Source organism: Enhydra lutris, unplaced genomic scaffold (assembly GCF_002288905.1).
Source record: "Enhydra lutris kenyoni isolate GAN:26980312 unplaced genomic scaffold, ASM228890v2 scaffoldscaffold2, whole genome shotgun sequence".
NCBI classification, from domain to species: domain Eukaryota; kingdom Metazoa; phylum Chordata; class Mammalia; order Carnivora; family Mustelidae; genus Enhydra; species Enhydra lutris.
In genome coordinates this window covers 45818578-45842884 of record NW_019154086.1, presented here as the reverse complement: position 1 = coordinate 45842884, position 24307 = coordinate 45818578, and the positions used below count along the sequence as shown (strand labels likewise).

General features: G+C 36.1%; 1 protein-coding gene across 5 annotated transcripts in view; it reads right to left on the bottom strand.

Annotated features, from left to right (window-relative positions):
- Positions 1–2654: 2654 nt before the first annotated feature.
- LOC111147901 (5'-3' exoribonuclease 1) overlaps positions 2655–24307 on the bottom strand; it is a 104155-nt gene continuing 82502 nt past the window's right edge. For 2 of the 5 annotated variants that reach the window (XM_022504168.1, XM_022504187.1), the window contains 10 exons: positions 19518–19579; positions 18016–18126; positions 17735–17857; positions 17107–17266; positions 13945–14126; positions 11834–11947; positions 11637–11739; positions 5321–5359; positions 4792–4952; positions 2655–4165 (listed from right to left, as the gene is read on the bottom strand). In XM_022504168.1, the coding sequence (XP_022359876.1) occupies positions 3863–4165; positions 4792–4952; positions 5321–5359; positions 11637–11739; positions 11834–11947; positions 13945–14126; positions 17107–17266; positions 17735–17857; positions 18016–18126; positions 19518–19579 (1358 nt within the window). In that variant the 3' untranslated portion in view covers positions 2655–3862. The remainder of the gene's footprint in view (positions 4166–4791; positions 4953–5320; positions 5360–11636; positions 11740–11833; positions 11948–13944; positions 14127–17106; positions 17267–17734; positions 17858–18015; positions 18127–19517; positions 19580–24307) is intronic. The other 3 variants (XM_022504173.1, XM_022504182.1, XM_022504185.1) reach the window with 3 other exon arrangements.

Below are 24307 nucleotides of genomic sequence, written 5' to 3'. Positions count from 1 at the left end.
AGATGGCTGAATGCATTGATTGAGCAAGGCATAATTGCTGGTTCACTGACATACACACAAACACAAAAGCAGCTATAGATTGCTGATATTTTTAATTACTAAAACTATTTTACATGTGGTTTTTTTTTTTCCCCCTCTCTGGGGGGGAAAAAAAAGATCAGCAATACCAGAGCTGTTAACTCAGTATGGTATGGTAATAGGGACACTTCCACATGCCTGCTGACTCGCCACTGTTGTCTGTCTGTTTCAACACAGTCTCTTACTGCTCCCTGGCGGAAGATGTAGAGGTCTGATGGAAATACGAACCAGGTCAGTTTGAAAGTATTCATTTCTGGAATTTTAAGCTTTATTCTGACTAGAAAAGGATGCTCCTGTGAAAAAGACTGTTCCATTGACGAAGCTTACAAAATATGCATAAAGAACACTACCAGTTTGAGTGCTATCACTATCTCTAGAAAAATGATAAAGGAACTTAAGTGATTTTTTTTTTAAGTAGACAAAACTTGTCACAGTTATATCTCTCCAATAAATTAATTCTCCTCTATAGTAAAAACACAATTTGGAAGCAAGATGACCCTAAGAAACATAGCAAGCTTGAAAAGCTGGGAAATTGTAGACTGTTGCTTTAAAAAAGATACTCTGAAAAATGAGACAAAACACATTAGGCCTAACTTCAGTGGAGATCTGGACAGTATTATTCACCCTAAGGTAAAAATTAGACAACCACTACAAAAAAGTATGATTCATTAATACAAATAGAACGGATGAAAAGTGACTAAAAAAGCCCCTGCAACTTATCTGCTTCCTTGATCTGGAAAGATAGAATATAGTCTGAAAATGCAGTGATTGGAAGTATCTTATTTAATTGGTTTCTTTCTTCCAAGTCCTCCCTCACTGCTTCTCCCCTTAAATGAAGATTCTAGATTAGTTTGAAAATAACAGTCTAAAACCAAAGCAAATACCTGATCATAGGAAAGGAAAAACAACAAAAAACCTGCATCAAGAGTTCTTCATCTCTCCTAATAGAAACAAAACTAAAACAAACCTTATCTTTTCAGTTTTAAAAGAACTCCTTATCCCTCTGAAAAGCAAGCAACATCTTAAACTGAAACCAAGGTACACTGACAGGCAAAATTAATGTCTCATGCAACTGACTCTCAGATGTTTAAGACCTTAGTCTACATGATGTTTAAATCAATTAATAGATTTTGTCCAATTATAAAACTAGGTGATGATCAGGCAATGCAGGCAATTGTAACAAGGAACAATGAAACTAGAAGAATCAATTTCAAAATTCACTTAATGCACTCAAAAAAAAAAAGAGAGAAATTAACTGAATAAGAATATTTAGTTACGTGGAACTAACTTGGTTATGTGGAAGCATGAAGCAATCTGGGGACTCTGCTCTTCTGTGCCCTATTGAGACCACAGCTTTCACAGAAAGTTTACAGCAGATTCAACAGTCAAATGGGCATATTTCTAAACTTTGAGCTGATCTGAGTTTGCCCAATCCAAGACGGAAAAATTGTGTTTCCCATACTATCAACGAATCCAGTCTCCTCAAGATTATCATGAGATAAAAACTCTGTTTTTATCTGTTTTTATCTCTGTTCCTTATGTCCTGCACAGGGAGGCACAAGTCCTGCTGATCTCCTATTGATCTCATGCCCACATTTGGAATAGGTCTACAAAGGGAAAGGAAAAGACGAAGGCCTGACCACTAATCTCGTCATTATCAAGCTCTTTCCTATATTTTAATCTCTCTTCAATCTTGACCTTTAGAATACTATGTGTTTTTTTTAAAAGGGAGGAAGGACTAAAAAGAAAACACTTTTGCTGCCTATTCATGTAGAATTATCAGCTCACTTTGCTCAAACACTGGGGAAATATCCTATGGGTCTGGTGGCAATATGCTTTTTGAAATTTTCTTGGGAGTTTTCAGAAGATGGCACATGCTCCTTCCTTTGTACTCTAAAAAAGATGTGGGTTGTACGCTGTTTTTAGAGGGGCCACACAGCAGTGATGAGCAAGGCAATTCTTGAATGCTGGAGTTTGTACAGGTACATAAGATAAAAAATATTACATACTTTAAAGTAGTTAAGAGGTTAACAGAACATTATTATCACAATTTAACTTTTTTGTATTGTGTTCTCATAATACAGATTTCCTTTTAAAACAAAGAGAGAGTTTGTGGGACACTAAGGACAAACACAGAATTATTTGAACTTCATTATTCAAGATCCCACTACAGATAAACATTCCCAACAAGGACATGCTGGGAACCAATGAACATCTGAATCTAGAAAATTAACAGAAAATAAAATCACAGAAACTCACATGACTATAATAAATGACAGATAATGAACACTTATCTCTTACACTAAAGGCACTACTAATATACAAATATCCTATTAACATTTAGAGACACTCTGAAATCAGCAGTTAGAGAAAGGAATCCATTTAGTTCAATACCAGCACTTAAAAAAAAACAGACTACTTTAGGACTCATGGCAGGGTTTTTAATGAGTTAAATGAAACTGGATATAATAATAAGTAGCTCCATATAAACATTATGGTTCCTACTTTTTAAAAAATTATGATAACTTACTTCCTTAAAAATATAAGCATATCACAAAAACTAAAGGATAAATATATATATGTGTGTGTGTACATATTTATATACATATATAAAAAAACTCAGGTCCTGGTACCACTGAGAAATTTTCATAAATTCTAAAATGATTTCAACAGCCACAGCTTGAACAATACACACTTCACACATGACATGCAAGGACAAAATGCCAGAGTCACTGAGCAGTTCAGCATAAAGCTAAAAATATGGAAACAGAATGAGACAGGCGTTTGTCATGTAAATAAAGTACATCACAAACTGATTGTGCCTGTATTATAGCACACCTCAGAATTTTTTTAAAAATTAGAATTTCATCAATCTCAAGAAACACGACACATGGACCAACAAAGAAGCTCTCATATATGTTTAAGCAAGTAAAAAGCTATACAAAAGAATAACACAATTTCAACTAACAACATGATTAATATATTTTATTCTATTAGAAGATTAATTTGTAGTCGTTGTACCCTGTAGATTTTGAAACTTAATTTTATTAGAAATTTCTAATGCTGGTTCTTGAGTAATCTAAAAAATTGTAATTACTTGCTCAAATCTAGATTGCTATTTATAGTTCTAAGCAGTTAAATGAAATACTCTGATCAGTATTCTAAAGTTGCTTTGGTACAAAATGTAGAATAAAGCAAAACTGGCAGCACCACAACACGTGTGATCATTTCACAGCAGGTCTAAAGGACCCTCAGAGACAACAAAATGTAAGTTAAAATACTTATAAATAAGAGTCATTCTCCTGACAAACCAGTCACATCATTAAAAAGAGAAATAAAATCCACATTCAGTAGATTGAGGCCCAATTTTCAAGCTCCATTTAATTATCCCTCAATAGTGTAAAAAAATTTTTTATTATTGCACTATGATGTCTAATTCATGGTTCAGTATACTTCTGTTGATGAGAGGCCAAGAGTTAGAGTGGTACACTTTAATGCTTAGTCCACTGATACTATTTTAACACAAGGTTTAATTTAGTTTTTCTTTTTTACAGCTTTACTGAGGTATAATTGATGTAAAACAAACTGTGCATGTTTAAGATGCACAATTTGATATAGCATGAAAAGTGCCTGACAAATTAAAAAATTTTAACTGAAAGGAAAATTTTTAATCAAAATGTACTACTTTAAAATAGCACATTCTAATTTTTTATGAGACACAGATGTGGATTTCTAAAAAGGTGGGTGGAAAGGAAAGAAATTAATTTAATTCCAGGTACCAAATTTATTCAGAAGGTTTGGAAACGCCGAAATTGACGGCCAGTTTTCTTGATTTTCTTCTTGAAGAAGAGCTTGGTGTTGACTTGTGATGAGACATACTATGGCCTTGGGAGGCAGCTTCAACTTGAAAAGAAGACGCAGGCTGAGTATTCTGAGAGGACTTTAAGGAAGCGGATGAACTCTCCTGTGGAATCACTTTGGTGACACTGGAAGACCCTGGCTGGCTAGTCTGAAGTGGGGTAGCGTGAGAACTCTGGGCCTCCTTACTCTCCAAGTTCTTTTTATTTGCAACCCTTTTTTTAGTAACCTTTAAGGAATAAAAGTGTTGTTAATTATCAATGTACACAGAAAAAACTAGTGTCATAAACCATGTTGCTAATAGTTGTCAATCATGCTGACCTGTGACTTCCACTTACAGTCTACAAACCAGACTTAAGAAATTAAAGGAAATTTAAAAATTCTCCATAACTTAAATATAAAGAAAATTTTAAAATTCTCTATAAATTAAAAACAATTTATATTCCTGATTTTAAAATCACTTTGTGCTAGAAAAGGACATTACTTGCTGTAATTATTGTTATTTATTGGAACACAAACTCAAGAGAGCAGGGACCAGGTCAGACTGGTCACTGATGGTCATAATATATATTCTCAAAAAAAAAAATACATACATATATTTTTTTAAAATAATCTCTACACTCAAGTGGGGCTTGAACTCATGACCCTGAGAGCAAGAATCGTATACTCTACTGACTGAGCCAGCAGGCACCCTGAGCATGGGTCATTAATATATATTCTTAGCACCCGGACCAGTACTGGGCTTCTGATTGGCCTTTAATCAGTAATAATTAAGTAAGCAAATTTTTCTCAACAGTCCTTGAGCATTAGCAAATTACTCTCTTAAAAATATAGTAATTCTCTTTTCAGACTCACCTGTAGAGGTATGAACTGATTGTGCACACCACCTGGCATTCCTCCAGCCATTGGCATGGTCCCAGAATATGAAGGATGATGAAATGGTTTCCCAGGAACTGGCACTGGTGGTCCCCATGGCATGGAGCCAAAGAGGTGAGATGATGAAGGCATTATATTAGCTGTTAAAAATCATGGACAATTTCTTTTTTAGTAAAATGGTGTCATCAGAGTCCTGAAATCTAAGATCTCTTTCTGCTGCCCCCTTTATTTTGTTTTTGTTTTTTGTTTTTCATCTTGACAAAGGGCATACACTGAACTTGTAATCCATTTTGCTTACAACATTCCACCTCAGGAGCCCCCCTTAGGACTGTGAAGTATTTACATAAGTTAGCTTGTCATTATGCTGTCTGGCTTACAAAGGCCAAGAGTACCATATAGTTATATGAGCTTTAGGAATATTTGTAATACTATTTAATAAAAGGATCATGAAACTGTCCCTTGGGGGAGAAAAGTCAGGGCACAAAGAGAGAAATCTTAAGGATCTCACCTGCCCCCAATGCTAAGTTGCTTCCATAGTGATCCCAGCCTACAAAAAAACCAAAAAAGCTCAAGTCTTTAAATCTGATCACTTTCATTTGACATGCAGAATCTTTCTTTTCCCTATTCTAGTATTCTTAATTAAAGGATTTTTAAAATTTACATTTTGTTTCTTACTAAATGTACACTGAACCGTGGTTTCCAAAACTGATTTGTGTATCGGAATCACCTGGGGAGCTTGTGAAATACAGATTCCTGGGGAGGACCCCAGGCCTATCAGACTTGGAGGGAACCAGGACTCTGTATTTTTTGAAGTGCAGTTGACATACAATATAATACGAGTGTCAGGTGTACACCAGTTGAGTACAGTGAGTACAACAAAGTGCTCACCATAAGTGTGGTTACTACCTGTCACCATAAAGTTATTAAAATATTATTGAATATATTCCCTCTGCTGTTCCTTTTGTCTTTGTGACTTGTTTATTTTATAACTAGAAGTTGTACCTCAGTCCCTTCACCTGTTTGCTCATCCCCCACTCCCTTCTCCTCTGGTAACCACTAGTTTAATCTACATTTATGAGTCCGTTTCTGTTTTGTTTTGAGATTCCACATATAAATGAAATCATACGGTATTTGCTTTTCTCAGTTTTACTTTGATGGACATTCAGGTTTCTTCCATAAGCATGCATACATCTTTCTGAATTAGTGTTTTTGTTTTCTTTGGGTAAATAACCAGAAATAGATTGCTGGATCATATGAACCCTTATTCTTAATTTTTTGAGGAATCCAAGGAATCTGTAGTTTTTGTGTGTCTCTTTGTTTTTAAAGGGGAGGGAGGGGTTGAGGGAGAGGAAAACAGAATCTTAAACAGGCTCCATGCCTAGCAGGGAGCCTGATGTGGGGATCTACCTCACAACCCTGAGATCCTGACCTGGGCCAAAACCAACAGTTGGACTCTTAACCGAGTGAGCTGCCCATGTGCCCCAAACTTGTCATCGTTTAATGTAGTAGTTTCTAAATGCTGCACTGGTAGTGGCTGTGTAAGAATCCACCTGTGGAGCTTGTTATCAATACAGATTCCTGGGGTGCCTGAGTGGCTCAGTCAGCTGGACATCTGACTCTTGATTTCAGCTCAGGTCATGATCTCAGGGTTGTGAGATCAAGCCCAAAGCTGGGCTCTGCGCTCAGTGTGGAGTCTGCTTGAGATTCTCTCTCCTTGTCCCTCTGCCCCTCCCCCAGTTGGCACATGTGCTCTCTCTCCCTCTCTTTAAAATAAATAAATAAACTCTTTAAAAAAATGACAAGTGGGACATTAGCACATCACCACTGAAGAAGATATGCACTGTGTTCAAAACTTCTTTTCAGAGAGATAAAAAGGCAACCAAATCTGTAAGACAGTATAGCTTAGTAATTCAGCCACTTAAGAAATTTTGGCATCAGGAAAAAAATCATATATTTTAGTGTTTTGAATTACACATGTACAACATCTAGGATGAAGACAACTTTTAATATGAAAAATGCTAAAAATATTCAGGTCTTAGTACTACTAACTATAAGCAACTTTGGTGCCAGTCATAATGTTAACAAGATCTGTTTAAAAGATGCTATATTAATCTTCTGCAAGGATCAGTTCCACAATTTCCCCCTCAAAAAATCACTGTTCTAAATATGAAATACACTTTCCTCCACTTGTTTTCACTGGGACTTTTAATACCAGAAAATAGAAATCTACAAAATAACTTTAAAATGTTAATCTGATGATTCAGTTTTTTCTCCTGATTAACACTGAAATCTCTTGGCTTTTACTTATATCATGTATAATATGGTCCAATTGAATGGGACCATGGGAGAACACCTATTATGAGACCAAAAGATTTCCAATTATAACCTTAAAATTCTTGGAAGGTAGGAATACAGTATCATAAATATGATATACTAATGAACATAAGTGTAATAATTAACACAAAAAAGGTAAAAATATCAAACTGTAAAATATCGATAAGTGGGAAAACAATCATTCTTTTTAGATAATACATCTCATAACCTACACATATTAATTATACTAAAGATTTACATGTAGTTACTGGGTTCACTTTTGAAAGAGAAAAAGCTGTCAAATTAGATTTTAGAAGTCAGAGTGAACTTACTTCCTTGAGCTATATGAAAACACCAGATTTATTCAGTCACAAAAATTTTATGACTAAAGCATTGTTTATACAGTTGAAGAAATACCAGTGCAGTACAGTAACAAAACCATGGACTTTGGAGTTAGAAAGACTTGGGTATGAATGCTAGTTTTGCTACTCAGGAACTTACGTCCTTAAACAAATTACATTTTCTTAAAAAGTCAAAGTAGTATATACACATTGTAATAAAAATATTTTCAACATAATAGAGTAGATGATCCCAGGTTTAACTGTTTAAGCTGTTTATTTCTACCACTGTTCAATAATTTGCTTCTACTACTACTGATTTTTCAATGTTAGGCATTTTTAGGTCTACTGACTTCCTAGTAAGATAGATCAGAATTCAGGTCGATCAAAATCAAAATTATTTTATATCACTCCTTACTACTTGCTCTGTTTTTCCAATAAAAATATATCATTATTTATGATTTATGATTTAAACAAATATATTTGTTTAAATATATAAGTGGGGTTTACAGTATGTGGTTCTGTAAATATTGTCATTGCAGAGCCAAGTAGGTACTCTGATTATGTTCTTTTCTTGCAAAACTTTTTACTGTTTTTTAAAAAATTTAATTATTTTTAAAGATTTTTTTAATTTGTCAGCGGGAGACAGAGAAAGAGAGAGAGAGCAAGCACAAGCAGATGGAGAGGCAGGCAGAAGGAGAAGTAGGCTCCCCACTAAGCAGGGAGTCCAATGCAGGACTCAATCCCAGACCCTGGGATCATAACCTCAGCCGAAGACACACGCTTAACCAAGTGAGCCACCCAGGTGTCCCTACTCTTTGAAAAGTAATTATCTTCTTAAAACTTCTTACTCTTCTAACTCTTCTATGTACTTATCCTTGATGTTCTTCCAGATGCTGCCCATTTATCAGATAACTATCTTACCTTCTAAGACCTCCCTCTGCTCTTCCAATTGGGAAGAGTTACTTTCTAGACCTGCTGAGGAGCTGGCACATTGGGACTTCCATTCATTGCATTAGTATACTAGACCTCTTGTGGTGTAGTCTTACGGTTTTTCTTTAATTTTTTCTTTCCTTCTTTGTGTCTTCCTTTTTTCCTTCTCCTTTTCTGTCTCTCTTACAACTACTTTGTTTTGTTGGAACATATAATCAATCCTCTAGCTTCTTAAGGGTGCATAAGAAGGAGATTAGCATGTCTAAAAATGTTTTTATTCCACCTTGTACTAGACTTATAGTTTGACTAAACAAAGAAATCTAAGATAAAACTAATTCTGCCTCAGAATTTTAGTATATGTGCTGCCGAAGCGAGCACTCTGCCTCAGAATTTTGATGTATTCAATGCTCAGTGCTTCTCAGTTCTCTTCAGACGACCTCTTTATCATTTGGTATTCTCAATTTCAAGGCAATCTCTTTTTTCGTGGCCCTTTCAACCTAGAGCTGCATGTCCTTTAGTCCAGGAAACATTTTTATCTTATTTCTTTGATACTTTCTTCCTTTCCTACCTTTGTCTCTAGTTCTTTGTTCTGGAACTCCAATTAGACAGGTCCTGGATCTGTGTACTCTTCCTCTAAATCTCCATTCTTTCTGATTTTCCACTTTTTATCTTGTTCTTCCTGAGAGTTCTTTGGCTTTGCTAAGGCTTTATCTCTTGGAATTTAAAATTTCAACTTAACAATTTAGTTCTTATTCTCCAATTATTCTTTTTTTCCCCTCTTACATTCTTGTTCTTATATTTTAGTTGCAATACTGTTTTATCTCTTTAAGAATATTAACCATGAGCTATCTTTGGAGTTTTACTTCCTACATTCTCTCTCTCTTTTAATGTTAGAGATTTTCCCCAAATGTTCCAGATCTCTCACAGTCTTGTATCTATTCATATTAAAGAGCACTAAAACTGTGATTAGAAGCAGTGTTTGTGTTAAGGGGCAACATGACTTGAGAGCTTCTCTCTAGAATAGCCCTAGAAAGATACACTTCGTATTTGGTGGTGAGCCAGCCTTTTGGTATTTCTTCCAAAAGTCATTAGGTCTTTTCTTCGCAGTTCAATGAATTTCTGAAAAGAACCATCTCCTACTTCCTATATGAGCTATGGCTGGCTACAAACTGAGAACAGGATGGCAAAAAGGAAATTTACCTTAATATCAGTTTTCAGTCTTATATCTCTACTCTGTGCCTGGTGTCCCCATATCTAGGAAACCTTCTGGAGAACATACCTCCAATGCTCTGCCTGAAGAGGCAACTGCCTGTGTGGGGAAAGGATCTGAGGAGCAGTCCCATTCCTCCACATACAGACTTCGAAACAATCCTCCTCTTTTCAGCCCATGCCTCACTGGAAGCGCTGATAGCTTCTGACACTTCTAAGTTCTGAATCTCTTGGGATCTGTCAGGGATGAGTTACTCATCAACTAATTTGTATTATCTTCTACAGATATTTTAGTTTGTAACTTACTCATGCTCTGCTAAATTAGTTACTACTCCTTCAGTTGCTTTTCTCATCACAAACTCTTTTCAAATTTCTAATCTGCTGGTATTTCCTCTTTCATCTCTGTCCCTGTAGGTTTATACTTTTAAAATCACACTTACTATTCAGTTTCATGTAGTGTGGGCAAAGAGAAGGGAAATCTTGTTTAATTAGTATTATTAAATTTTCTAATGTTTGCGAGAAGACTAGGTATGTAGAGCTCCTAGAGTAATACCCGGCACACAGTAGGCTCAGAAATTTTGTAAACTCGAAATAAACAAATGATTAGTTTAAAAATGATAATTAGGATATGAAGAAGTCAACTGCCATTAGGAAAACGAGGTGATAAAAGACACGTTTAATGAACTAAAGATTTAGAATGATAAAATTACAAAATAGTAGTCTCAAAGAAATCCTGGACATAGTCTAGCATAAGTAAGAAAATAGGAGTTCCAAAGAAGTTACATGATTTTCTCAAAATCAGTTAATAAAAGAGTCTGGACAAAAATCCTGATTCCACAGTGACCCTTTCATTCCCTCCAAACATATGAAGACCCCAAATGGCTACAGAAAGCAGGGAGCTATCTGCTCGATAACTGAGGTTCTACATTTGAAGGAGGAAGATAGAGAATATTAAGAGATACACAGTAAGCTTAAAAACTCCTTCATTCTTCACTTCCTTCATCATCAAGGGCAAGTTTCTTTCATATCTGCAGCTTCAAAGTCTTACCTGTTTTTTACTCCTTCCACTTCTGTTTTCTCTCCTCTTCCCCTACCTGTGCTTTGAAGTCTGACTTAAACCTGAATTCATCTGTTGGCAGCTACTGGGGAATAAGGGGCTGCCCAGAACAAAGAACAGTCCTACTATAGCCACACTAGAAGCTGTAAAAGGGAATAGTATTTCTACATGAATCTACAGGCTCTGGTTTCAGACTCACTTCTCCTAATTCCTTCTTACATTCCCTAGACATTTAAATAAATTTTTTGGTTTCTTCAAAATGATGCTTCTTAAAATACTTTTTAAAAACAGTAACTCAGGGGTGCCTGGGAGGCTCAGTGGCTCAGAAGCCTCTGCCTTCGGCTCAGGTCATGATCTCAGGGTCCTGGGTTCAAGACCCTCATCAGGCTCTCTGCTCAGTGGGGAGCCTGCTTCCCCCTCTCTCTGCCTGCCTCGCTGCCTGCTTGTGATCTCTGTCTGTCAAATAAATAAATAAAATCTTAAAAAAAATAAAAAAAAACAGTAACTCATTAACAAGTATTTATTTCCTTTAATTAATTCATGAAAAGATTGCTTATTTATTTATTTATTTATTTATTTGACAGAAAAACACATACACACACAGAGCTGGAGGAATGGGAGGAGGAGAAGCAGGCTTCCTGGTGAGCAGGGAGCCAGATGTGGGGCTCGATCCCAGGACCCCAGGATCATGACCTGAGCTGAAGGCAGATACTTAATGACTGAGCCACCTGGGTGCCCCTTTATTTTATTATTTTTTGAAGATTTTATTTATTTGAGATAGAGTGAGTGAGAGAGAGAGCACGAGGTGGGCGGCAGAAGGAGAGTGAGAAGCAGACTCCCCACTAAGCAAGGAGCCTGATGAGGACTCGATCCTAGAACTCTGGGATCATGACCTGAGGCAAAGGCAGACACTTAACTGACTGAGCCACCCAGGTGCCCCAATAACAAATATTTAGAGGAGCCAAATATCTTACCAGTAGGTTGAGGAAAAACCGGAGGAATGGTTCCGGGTGGTACAGCAGGAGGATAATTTGGAAATATTGGTGGAGGCAAAGGGAAATTCACTCCTAAGGAGCCCTATGGAAGTATTTAAAAGTTAGAAGACAATGCAACAAAAACATCTATAGAGATTAATTAAAAGTTTAGCAGAGAAGTCATGATCAATTCTTACCAATTGTTGTAAAGCAAAAAGTGCAGCTTTTTCCTTGGCTTCATTTTCAGAATGGCACTGTGGCCCATGTACCAGTAAGCCATTAGATAATTTTACCTGGCAAACTGTCATTGTCTAAAGAAGAGAATATGAAATGTCTATAAAGTTAACTGTCTAGGATATTGGCTTCCTCCCCCCACGCTTAGTCTAAACAAGCAGAATAATTTCATGTGACATCCTGTAAAAAAGAATTCAAAAATTCAAAAGGGCAATCAATTTAGTTTTGGGTTGCCCTACTAAACCTTAGAATCATTTCCTAATCTTGCAAAGTTTATAAAATAAAATGCTCTTTAAGCTAGCTGAAGGATCAAGAATCCTAATGCAAATGAAAGCCAATAAAATTTTTTCTTTATACCAAGGGTTAGGAAACTAGGCCTTTTACTTGTTTTTGTAAATAAGGTTTGTTTCAGATTTTGTTTTTTTTTGCAATACAGTCAAGTCCTTTCATGTATTGCCTATGTCTGTTTTCATACTATAACAGCCCAGCTGAGTAGCTGTGACAGAGACCATGAAGCCTAAAATATTTACTATCTGGCCCTTGAAAAAAAAAATTTGCTGACTCCTGCTTTACACCTTCCTCCGAATAGCAGATATTTCATTAATATGAATTAACTGTCAAAATCTAAAAGACTTAGTGGTAATGACCAATTTCATGTTCACATTTTAAGGTATATAACTCTCTATTATACATTTTTTCTTTTACAAAAAAATTTTTTAAAAAAATTCTACTTATTTTTATGTAATAATATTAAATTTTTTTTAAAGATTTTATTTATTTGACAGAGAGAGAGAGATCACAAGTAGGCAGAGAGACAGGCAGAGAGAGAGGAGGAAGCAGGCTCCCCGCTGAGCAGAGAACTCAACACGGGGCTTGATCCCAGGACCCTGGGATCATGACCTGAGCCGAAGGCAGAGGCTTTGACCCACTGAGCCACCCAGGCGCCCCATAATAATATTAATTTAAGATTGTTTTGTTTTAGGTGAGAATGTATTAAGAACTTGGATGAAAAGAAGATAAAACAAACAAAAGTAAGTGGTTCTCAAGGTGCAGTCAGGGCAGCCTGGGGGTCCCTGAAACCCTTTCAGGAGGTCCTTGAAGTCAAAACTATTTTCATAATAATATTAAGGTGCTATTTGCCTTTTCCACTCTTAGTTTCTCACAAGTATACAGAAGACAGAAAATCCACTGGAATAGCTTTAAATTCTACACTGCAACTAACTTCTAAGAAAATACCACATTTAAATGTAGTATCAAAAAAATATCCATTATGGGGCGCCTGGGTGGCTCAGTGGTTTAAGCCTCTGCCTTCGGCTCGGGTCATGATCTCAGGATCCTGGGATGGAGCCCCACATCGGGCTCTCTGCTCAGCAGGGAGCCTGCTTTCCCCTCTCTCTCTGCCTGCCTCCCTGCCTACTTGTGATCTCTGTCTGTCAAATAAATAAATAAAATCTTAAAAAAAATATATCCATTATCTGAAAAGGTTATTAAAATTCTTTCCCTTTCTCTATCAATCTGTCTGGGGCCAGATTTTCTTCAGGTATTTCAACCAAAACATAACACAAGAGATTGATATTAAGAAGCGGATATGAGAATCCAGCTTCTTCCATTAAGCTAGAGATGGAAAAGACTTGCAAAAATGTAGAGCAGTGTTATTCTTCCCACTAAGTTTTTGAAAAGTTATTTTTAATAAATATTTTTAATTTTTTTCAATTTCAGTTTCTAATAGAATTAATAAGAACATAACCCAAGTAAACAAAAACTTTGGCAAGACCTCAAAAAAAAAAAACAGTGGGAGTTTATGAAGCCAAAAGTTTGAAAGCTGCTGCTGTAGACAGAGATCTCTGGCTCTATCAATCTGTCCGGGCTATGTGCTGCCCAGGTTTCCTCTTTGTTAGCATCTCTGTGGGCTCTGGCATAAATGTGAGTGAGCCATAGTGGGAAGTATAAATCTATGCTGCTCATAAAGTAAAAGAAAAAATCAGCTCCATTATATTATTTTTGCCAAAGATTTTCAGTTTATTTAAGTTCAATGTTAAATAAGTTACATAAATGCAACAGTAGTATACTGTACCTGTGGCGTTCTAAGAAAGGAGAAATCTGGTTGTGGCATTCCAATAAGGGAACAAATTCGAGAAAGTTCAGTTACTGGTGTGGACACAGGAGGGATATGGCTGGGAGCAGGCCAACACACATGGTCCATAGACTGAACATTATGGTATTCACTAGTACTGTGAGGCTTATTCATGTAAGATGCTACCAAAAAACAGAAAAGGATATATATACAGATATTAAACTATATATTGAGCTCTGCAATTATTATAGAGTTTTATAGATAGCAAGCAGAAAAGTGTTAAAAGATGAAAAAAGGAAGCTCTCATGAAGCAAATTATTTAGTATTGTCTAAAATTACCAAGAATTCAATAGAGATTTTTAGATGATTATAACTGATTAATGATACATGACTAAGATAAAGATTTTAAAATATGGTAAGTAGCTGACTACAAAAACCTGAAATATTGAGAGATCAATGACTATATAGCTATGTTTGAGCAAAGCTATGTTTGAATAAGCAGTTTTCTTGAGCTGATTTACAATTAAATCTTAAGTTTTGAGGGGCACCTAGGTGGCTCAGTGGGTGAATCCTCTGCCTTCGGCTCAGGTCATGATCTCAGGGTCCTGGGATGGAGCCCCGCATCAGGCTCTCTGCTCAGTGGGGAGTCTGCTTCCCCCTCTCTCTCTGCCTGCCTCTCTGCCTACTTGTGATCTTTGTCTGTCAAATAAATAAATAAAATCTTAAAAAAATTTTTTTTAAGTTTTGAGGCTTTGGCTTCAGTCTTACTTGTCAAAATTCCACCTTACATTCTGTGACACATGAATAAACGGTTTGGTTGCTCCCAAATGATGCTGCTTAGAAGTTTTTTCTAAAAGTAACCCTTTTAAAAAGTGCTTTTATAGAAGATGATTAAAACATTCTGAAAGTTCAGGGCTCCTGGGTGGCTCAGTGGGTTAAGCCGCTGCCTTCGGCTCAGGTCATGATCCCAGGTCCTGGGTTCGAGCCCCACATCGGGCTTTCTGCTCAACAGGGAGCCTGCTTCCTCCTCTCTCTCTGCCTGCCTCTCTGCCTATTTGTGATTTCTCTCTGTCAAATAAATAAATAAAATCTTTAAAAAAAAAAAACATTCTGAAAGTTCACATTCTTTATGATTAATAAACTGGCTAATAGAACAAGAGCATATCCCAGTGAAGAATGAAACTAAACCTCTTATTATTACAGATTAAAAAAAGGTTAAGTGGCTTGCCCAAAGTCACAGAACTTATTAACTCTGTATTTTGGGCTGGATTCTGAGCTTTTGACTCTAAGAGATAAGATATTCTTCACTATTCTGAAATAAAGTTGAATTGTTTTTGACAGTAGAACCATCTTTTTCCAGTTTTGTTTTAAAATTTTATTTTGTTCTGGGGCGCCTGGGTGGCTCAGTGGGTTGGGGCCTCTGCCTTCGGCTCGGGTCATGGTCCCGGGGTCCTGGGATCGAGCCCCGCGTTGGGCTTTCTGCTTGGCGGGGAGCCTGCTTCCTCCTCTCTCTCTGCCTGCCTCTCTGCCTACCTGTGATCTCTCTCAAATAAATAAAATCTTTTTTTTTTAAAGATTTTATTTATTTATTTGTCAGAGAGAGAGGGAGAGAGAGCAAGCACAGGCAGACAGAATGGCAGGCAGAGGCAGAGGGAGAAGCAGGCTCCCTGATGAGCAAGGAGCCCAATGTGGGACTCGATCCCAGGACGCTGGGATCATGACCTGAGCCGAAGGCAGCCGCTTAACCAACTGAGCCACCCAGGCGTCCCTCAAATAAATAAAATCTTTAAAAAAAAATTTATTTTGTTCTACTTTAAGAGCATGTGTGTCACCATGATAGTTTCCTAATAGTTACTGGAATTTTAAATTAATCATTTATTCTAATATTCACTAGAATAGAAGATAAATGAAGCTAGGCTCTGATTTTGTTCCAGATTTTGATCCTTAATGAACTCAGATCTATTTCAAAATTTTTTTTACCTCTAGAAACTTCTGTCCCCACTTACTTTTATATTAGTCATTCTTCCTAGGAGGCTTCTGTAGATAATATACAGAGGCATAATACTAAAGTATAGGGGACACAGACAGTAGGAGCAATGATGGATGTGTATTAAAATCTGGCTATGTACCAGATGGTATACTATAGGCTTCACAGTTTTAAGATAAGTACCTACTTTCCAATGTCTACATTCAGTCTTTTTTTTTTTTTTTTTTAAGAGAGGGAGAGAGAAAGAGGGGTTGGGGCAGAGGGTAAGGGAGAAAGAGAATCCCAAGCAGGCTCCAGGCCCAGCACGGAGCTTGATGCAGGGCTTGATCCCACAATCCAGAGATAATGACCTGAGCCAAATCAAGAGTTGGACGCTTAACTGAATGAGCCATCGAGGCACCCCTCTACTAATTTCTTTTTTAAAAGATTTTATTTATTTATTAGATAGACAGATCACAAGTAGGCAGAGAGGCAGGCAGAGAGAGGAAGGGAAGCAGGCTCCCCGCTGAGCAGAGAGTCCGATGTGGGGCTCGATCCCAGGACGCTGGGATCATGACCTGAGCTGAAGGCAGAGGCTTTAACCCACTGAGCCACGCAGGTGCCCCATCTATTAATTATTTTTAATTGATTTTATCACTTTTTCTATTTTTATGTCAGTCAACCTATTGTAACATAGTACTAATATCAATTATTGGTACCTATAATAAGCCAGACACAGTGCTAACTGCTTTATATGTATCATATAATTATCACAAGTCATTTGCAATGTTATTCTGATTTTGTAAATAGAAAAAAAATCTTAAAATCTTAAAATCTTAGTAAAGTGAAATAACATAATTAAGTTACATAATTGTTTTTAAATTACTGAGAAAAAAAATCTAGAATCTAAAAACTTTTCTATGTTTGGGTACTACAGAATGAATATCTGTAATAGCGCAATTTAAGTAATCCTAAGACAGAGACTACAGATCTAATGGTTACATAGTTATATTATTATTTAATAACACAAGCATAAAAATTATACTCTTATTTGTTACTCTTACTTATACTCTTTTAAAAATATAAGTAGTTTTAACCCACTGAGCCACCCAGCACATGACAAAAATACCCCAAATTAACTGAAGTTTTGAAACGATATTGGTTATTAGTAACAGTACTTAGTTTAGTTTACATACTTAATTTCTTATTTTGTTTAGCCTGGGAGGAAGGTCCATATTCATCTCTTCTATTAGAGGAAACATTGACTTCATTACCAAACTGTTTCGTTTCATTTTTATGGTCCACAGCATCAGAGCCATCAATTTTTAGTATTTCTTTAAGCATCCGAGTTCCCTTCTGTTTTGAAAATAATTGGTACAGAGATGGTGGGGGGTAGATGGACAAAAGTTAACATTAGAATTACAGAGTTTATTAACCCTTCTTTTAAAGAGTTCCATTATTAAAAATTAAGATGGTAACTACATTCAGATAGGGAGTTAAGCAAAATCAACAATCTAGAGTTGAAAAAAAATAACCACATTTTCTACCACAGAAAACAAAACTTAATCCTTCTGCTTAACCTGACCAAACTGCCTGGTAGCAATGTTTGAAAAGCAAGGGAGCTATATGGTTTAAAGAGGAAAACAAACAATCAAACAAATAGATAATTGTGCAGGGCAGCCTGGTTTTCCTAACAAAATGTCAATATGATGCAACACTACAGTACACAGGAGACCAAACTGTTTTAAGAGTTACATGGGGTAGGTATGCAGAGGCCACAACAGTGAAGTTACTACAGTATGAAAGCTCCTACAAAATACGAACCATAGCAAATGACTGCGGTGACAAAAGTTCTTCACTTGGAGGCTCTTCATGATGAGATGATTGTACTTCATTTTCTTTGGAGATATTCAAGGACGCTAAAAAGTTCTCAATTCTAGGATTTGGCTAAAAGAAGAAATATTTTGTGCATGAAGGAAGATGAAAGTAGAAGGACATGGAAAAAGTTAAGAATTTTAGGTACAAAAATGATACCATAATTTCCACTCAATCATCTTCCCAGGAGCCAAAGTTCGGGAAGAGAAATTGAATGAATGGTTTTTTACCTTATCAATAGCGTTTGGGTAACCAGTCACAACCTTTTGGTTTTCTGAGACTTCTGCACTTTCATTTCTCTTCAATAGCTTAATATTACATTTGGCAGGCCCTCCAAACATCTATAAAAGAGTAAGAATGAGCTTTTTGTGCAAATATAATAATAAAATAACTGTCACTTAATAGTGTTCTAAATAAATTGCTGCAAATTTTTTATGTGTCATTTTCTTTTCTATCATAAGGGGACCTGTAAACTTGGATGAGAAAAAAAACTTAGACCTTTATCTTCATTAACTTCTAAATGAATTTAGAAGTTTTTCTTCAATTATGAATGTAGGGAATAAGGCGATTCTAATTGTATCTCAATATAATTAATTTTCTTTCAAATCTTATGTATTTTATTTTAGCATTAAAAACATTATTCTGAGAAAGAATCCATAAAAAAGTTTATAAATCCCTCTCTAGAAGAAAGGAAATTATAGCTAAGAGTTTCAGAAAAAGAAGGCTTTAAAAGTCAACCATTTACTGGTATCTAAATATTAATGGGTTCCATTTACTGAGAACCTGTTATGTGCCAAATATACTGCTAAGATGTCTTTAATAAATTTGATAAATTACTAGCTTATAAGGGATCTAATTTTTAAAAACTTTTTATTAAAATAATACACATATAGAAAGTACATATATCATTAGTGTCCCTGAATGTTTTTAGAGTAAATATTTGTTAATCTGATTGTAAAATGTGTATATTCTCCTTATCAATCAGCAGAGACTATATAAAATAAAACATAAATGATCTCAGCTTCCTCCCACCAAGCTACTCCACAGAATTAACTATTAACTTTGCTATGTTGATTCAAATGATTCGTTGAATACATGCACATATTTTTACACATTTCATACATATATTCATGTATGTAGGTATGTTCATATGTATGTAGGTACGTATGTATATATAGACTACATACAAGGAGTGAGATGAGTGATCTATTTTTACTCCATTTTAAAGATGAAGATAGTTGGGCGCCTGGATGGCTCAGTGGGTTAAGCCGCTGCCTTCGGCTCAGGTCATGATCTCAGGGTCCTGGGATCGAGTCCCGCATCGGGTTCTCTGCTCAGCAGGGAGCCTGCTTCCCTCTCTCTCTCTGCCTGCTTCTCTGTCTACTTGTGATCTCTGTCAAATAAATAAATAAAATCTTAAAAAAAAAAAAAAAAGATGAAGATAGTTGAGGATGTGAGAGGTACAGTGAATTGCTCAAGGCCACCCAACTTTTAAATATATATGTATGTATATATTTGCGTGCGTGTATATGTGTGTGTATATAAATATCTCTAGTCCCAGATCCTGACTCTAGCTGTGTAACCTCCCATTCCAAGTGACAGGCAGTTGCTATACTTCAGCAATCTTTTTGTCATACACCTTAATGGATTAGGGCTGCAAAATTCAGATGCCATAGAGCTACCAATGGTAACAAAAAGGTGGCTACTAGAAATTTGATTTAAGAAAGCTTACCTGTTTATTTGACATTTTTTGTAACCGAGTCTCAGTTTTAGGACTTTTACACTCTTCTTTAACTAGGAACAAGAAAATAGGAATTTTGGTAAGTGAAAAATATTGCTACAAACCAGTTAAATTTACCAAATATTTGCCACAGCAAGGCACACTGTGTTGCTGTGCTGAAAATTCACAGAATTCTAAGAGGACAAAGGCCCTCATCTTGAAAAACTTGTAGAAGAGCAGAAGAGATACTCACAGATATAAGGGAAAAGGAAAGGTGACATGTAATTGAGTCTCCAAGAACATAAATTTGCAAAGGGCAGAGTAGAAGGCTAAGCATTCCAGGCAAAGGGAATAACAGGAGAAAAGAAATGGAAGCAAAAAACAAGGAATTTATTTACGGAACTCTTAGACTAGTTTTGTTGGAGGTCAAGGAGCATCACAGAGCTAATGTGATGGGAAACGGGCAACCAATCACAGAAAGGTTTTGAGAAGCAGTGATCTGATCAGAACTGTGCTTTAGGGAGATTAAAATATGGCAGTAGCTTATCAAATAGATAGGAGAGTAAGAGAAAAACTAGGAAGTTATGTTAGTATTCCGTTAAGAGGAAATAGGGAAAATGGTAGGAAAAATGAAAAGGACATATTAGAAGAGGAAGGAAAAGGGGTGCCTGGGTGGCTCAGTCAGTTAAACATCCTGGGATTGAACCCTGCACTGGGCTCCCTCCTCGGCAGGGAGCCTCTTCTCCCTGCCCTGTTCCCTCTACTTGTGTTCTCTCTGTCAAATAAATAAATAAAATCTTAAAAAAAAAAAGGAAGAGGAAGGAAGAAAGGAAAAAAAGGAGGAAGGAACAAAGGAGGAAAGAGAGGGTGAGAAAAGAAGCAGGGAGAAGGTATGGGAAGGAAGGTAGGGATGGGATGAAGAGAGGAGGGAAGAAATGAACAAAGATAGGAAGATAGTGAGCAGAAGAGGGGACATAAAAAGGGGAGGGGAGGAGAGGAAAGGGAGGTAAGGGAAGTAAGGGAGAAAGGAAGGAAGTAATCTTACAAAAAGAAGAAATAAAAAGCAAGTTTACATATACTGACTTGAAGCGTTTGTTGAGACACACACACCAAAACTGAATTGGAATTCCAAATAATGTAGTTTATTACATACATTCATGTAAATAATAATTTGAAGAAAAATAGCAACATATTTCAATTAAATATAAAATCTTTAAGCTATATTTATCAGACTTATAAGGACATTAATCTATAGGTAACTTAAAATATAAAAGAAACAAAAATAACAGATATTCATGCAAAAAATAGTTTAGCAGTTATCAAACTGAACCAAAGTTATAAAACCACATATTTTTCTTGGAAACAGCTTTTTAGAAAAATATTTTAAAAGACCATTCTTGGCGTACCTGGGTGCCCAGGCTCAGTTGCTTGAGCATCTGACTCCTTGTTTTGGCTCAGGCCATGGGATCATGGGATTGAGCCCTGAGTGGTGGTCGGGTCTCTGCTTAGTGGGGAGTCTGCTTCTCTCCCTCTGCCCCTTCCCCCACTCATGCTCGCTCTCTCTTTCTCTCAAATAAATAAATAAATCTTAAAAAAAGAGACCATTCTTATACTATATTATATATACATAAAATACATGCATGTATAAAAACTGGATTATGCTGAATAAAATTTATTTCAAAAAGTAGTGAGGGGACATCAGCCAAAAAGTCAGAGTAAGGACCTTTAAAAATTCTGTGCTCCATAAAAGCAACAAGAAAATGGGCATAGGTTGGGGGAACAAGGTGGTGGGTATTAGGGAGGGCACGTATTGCATGGAGCACTGGGTGTGGTGCAAAAACAATGAATACTGTTACGCTGAAAAGAAATTAAAAAAAATGGGGGAACAAAAAAGAAAATGGGCATAAATTACTTGAATCCAAATTTTTAGAGTTATGGAAATTAATCAAAGGCCCATAGCAATCTGAGGGATATTTACTCCAGAAAAAAGACCGAGTCTCCCAATAGTGAGCTTTATGGCTGAACCTGCCCTAGTCTCAATCCCTACTCTACAACTCTAAGTAGCCTTAAAAAATAGCAGCCAGCAGTTTTTGGTGAAACCAATAACCTGGCAGCTACCAGAGACCAGAATGAGCCTGAGCTCTTCCAAAATATTATTCCCCACATTCTGTAAGGTCAGTATTACCATGATTTCACAATCAAAGATATCACAAGAAAAGGAAATGACAAATATCCTCTATGTATATAAATGCTAAAATAAAATCCTCAACAAAATACTAGCAAATTAAATCCTGTAGTATATAAAAAAGATTAAACTCCTAGACAAAGTAGGATTTATTCCAAGAAGGCAAAGTTGGTTCAACATATAAAAGACAATCAATGGAATCTATCATATTAATTAAGCACAGAGATAGCAACTGACAAAAATCTAATATTCCTTCAAGAGGGAGCAAAACCAACAACCTAAGAACAGAAAGGAACTTCCTCATCTAATAAAGGGCGTTTACCAAAACCCATGGCTAATATTAGACTTAATGCTGACAGATTGAAAGCTTACTCCTAAGATCAAGACAATTAAGGGTGTTCATTCCTAATACTTCTATTCACCACTGCATTGGTGGTGTTAGCTACAGCAATTAGGCAAGAAAAAGAAATACAAGAAATCACATAAAAAGAAGTAACACTATCTCTATTTGCCAAAGCCACAAAAAATTAGGGCTAATAAACAAGTTCAGCAAGGTAGCAGGATATAAAATCAATATACAAAAGTCAGCTTTATCTCTATAAACAGCACTGAACAATCCACCCCCAATCACCAATTAAGAAAACAGTTCCACTGACAATAGGGGTGTCTGGGTGGCTTAGCGGGTTAATTGTATGACTCTTGGTTTTGGCTCAGGTCATGATTTCAGGGTTGTGGTATTGAGCCCTACATTGGGCTCCATGCTCAGTGTAGAGTCTGCTGGAGATTCTCTCCTCTCTCTTCCCCTCTGCCCCTCCTCTAGCTCTTTCTCTAAAAAATTAAAATTTTGAAAAACAAACAAACAAACAAACCAAGAAACAGTTCCACTGACAATAAATAGCATTTACAATAAAATACTAGGAATAAATTTTTGAAAAGATGTAAGACTTGTACACTGAAAACTGTAAGACATCATTGAAGGAAATTAAAGACTTAAATAAATGGAGATACTTTATGTTCATGGATTAAGTTTTCAAGGAAAACTTAATATTGTTAAGAAGATAATACTCTCCAAAATAATCTATAGATTCAACACAATCTCAATAAAAATTCCAGCTGCCATTTTCACAGAAACAGGCAAGTTGATCCTACAATTCATACAGAAATGCAAGAGTTCAGAACAGACAAAACAATGTTGAAAAAGAAAAATAAAGTCAGAGGACTCAAAGTTTCCAATTTCAAAACTTAAAACAAACCTGTGATAATTAAGATAGTTTGTTCTTTGCATAAAGATGGTATATAGATCCGTGGAATAGAACTGAGAGGTCAAAAATAAACCCATTCATCTATGGTCATGGTCAATTGATGTATAACAAGGGTGCCAAGAGAATTCAATGGGCAAAGAACAGTCTTTCAGCAAGGGGTGCTGACACAACCGGATATCCACATTACAAGAATGAATATGGACCCCTCCCTTGTACCATATACAAACACTCAGAAATGGGAAAAAAAGACCTAAATATGAGAGCTAAAACTACAAATCTCTTTTTTTTTTAATTTTATTTTTTATAAACATATAATATATTTTTATCCCCAGGGGTACAGGTCTGTGAATCACCAGGTTTACACACTTCACAGCACTCACCATAGCACATACCCTCCCCAATGTCCATAATCCCACCACCCTCTCCCAACCCCCCTCCCCCCATCAACCCCCAGTTTGTTTTGTGAGATTAAGAGTCACTTATGGTTTGTCTCCCTCCCAATCCCATCTTAAAACTACAAATCTCTTAAAAGAAAAGATAGGTATAAATCTTTGTGACCTTAGATTATGCAATCATTTCTTAGATATGATACATAAAGCACAAGTAATCAAAGAAAAAGTAGAAAAGATAAATTAGAATTGACCAAAATTAAAGATTTTTGTTTTAAGGACACTATAAAGTTAAAAAGACAACCCACAGAATGACAGCACATATTTGCAAATCAAATATCTGAATATGTATGTAGCATACAGAAGAGGTAAAGGACTCACACACTCAAGGATGAAAAGAAAAATAACTCAATTTTTAAAATGAGCAGAGGACCTGAATAGACATTTCTCCAAAGAAGATACACAAATTGCTGATTAGCACATGAAAAGATGCCCAATGTTATTAGTCATTAATGAATCACAAATGAAAACCACAGAGAGACTTTACACCTGCCAGAGCTGCTGCAATAAAAAAGATGGGCAATAACAAGTATTATGGAAGATGTAAAGAAACTGGACTCTCATATATTGCTGGTGGGAAACACCAGTTAGAAAAGTTTGGTAGTTCCTTAAAAAGTTAAACACAGAGTTAACATATGAATATCTACTGAACTGGATGTATACCTAAGAGAACTGCAAACATATGTTCAATCAAAAACTTCTACATGGATATTCACAGCAGCATTAATTATAGCCCCAAAGTGGAAAAACCCAAATCTCCATCAATGGATGAATTGATAAACAGAACAGACTATTATTCAGCCATAAAAAGGACTGCAAAAAAAAAAAAAAGAATGAAGCATTAATACATACTACAACATGGATGAACCTTGTCTTCATCATGCCAAGTGAAAGAAGCCAGTTACA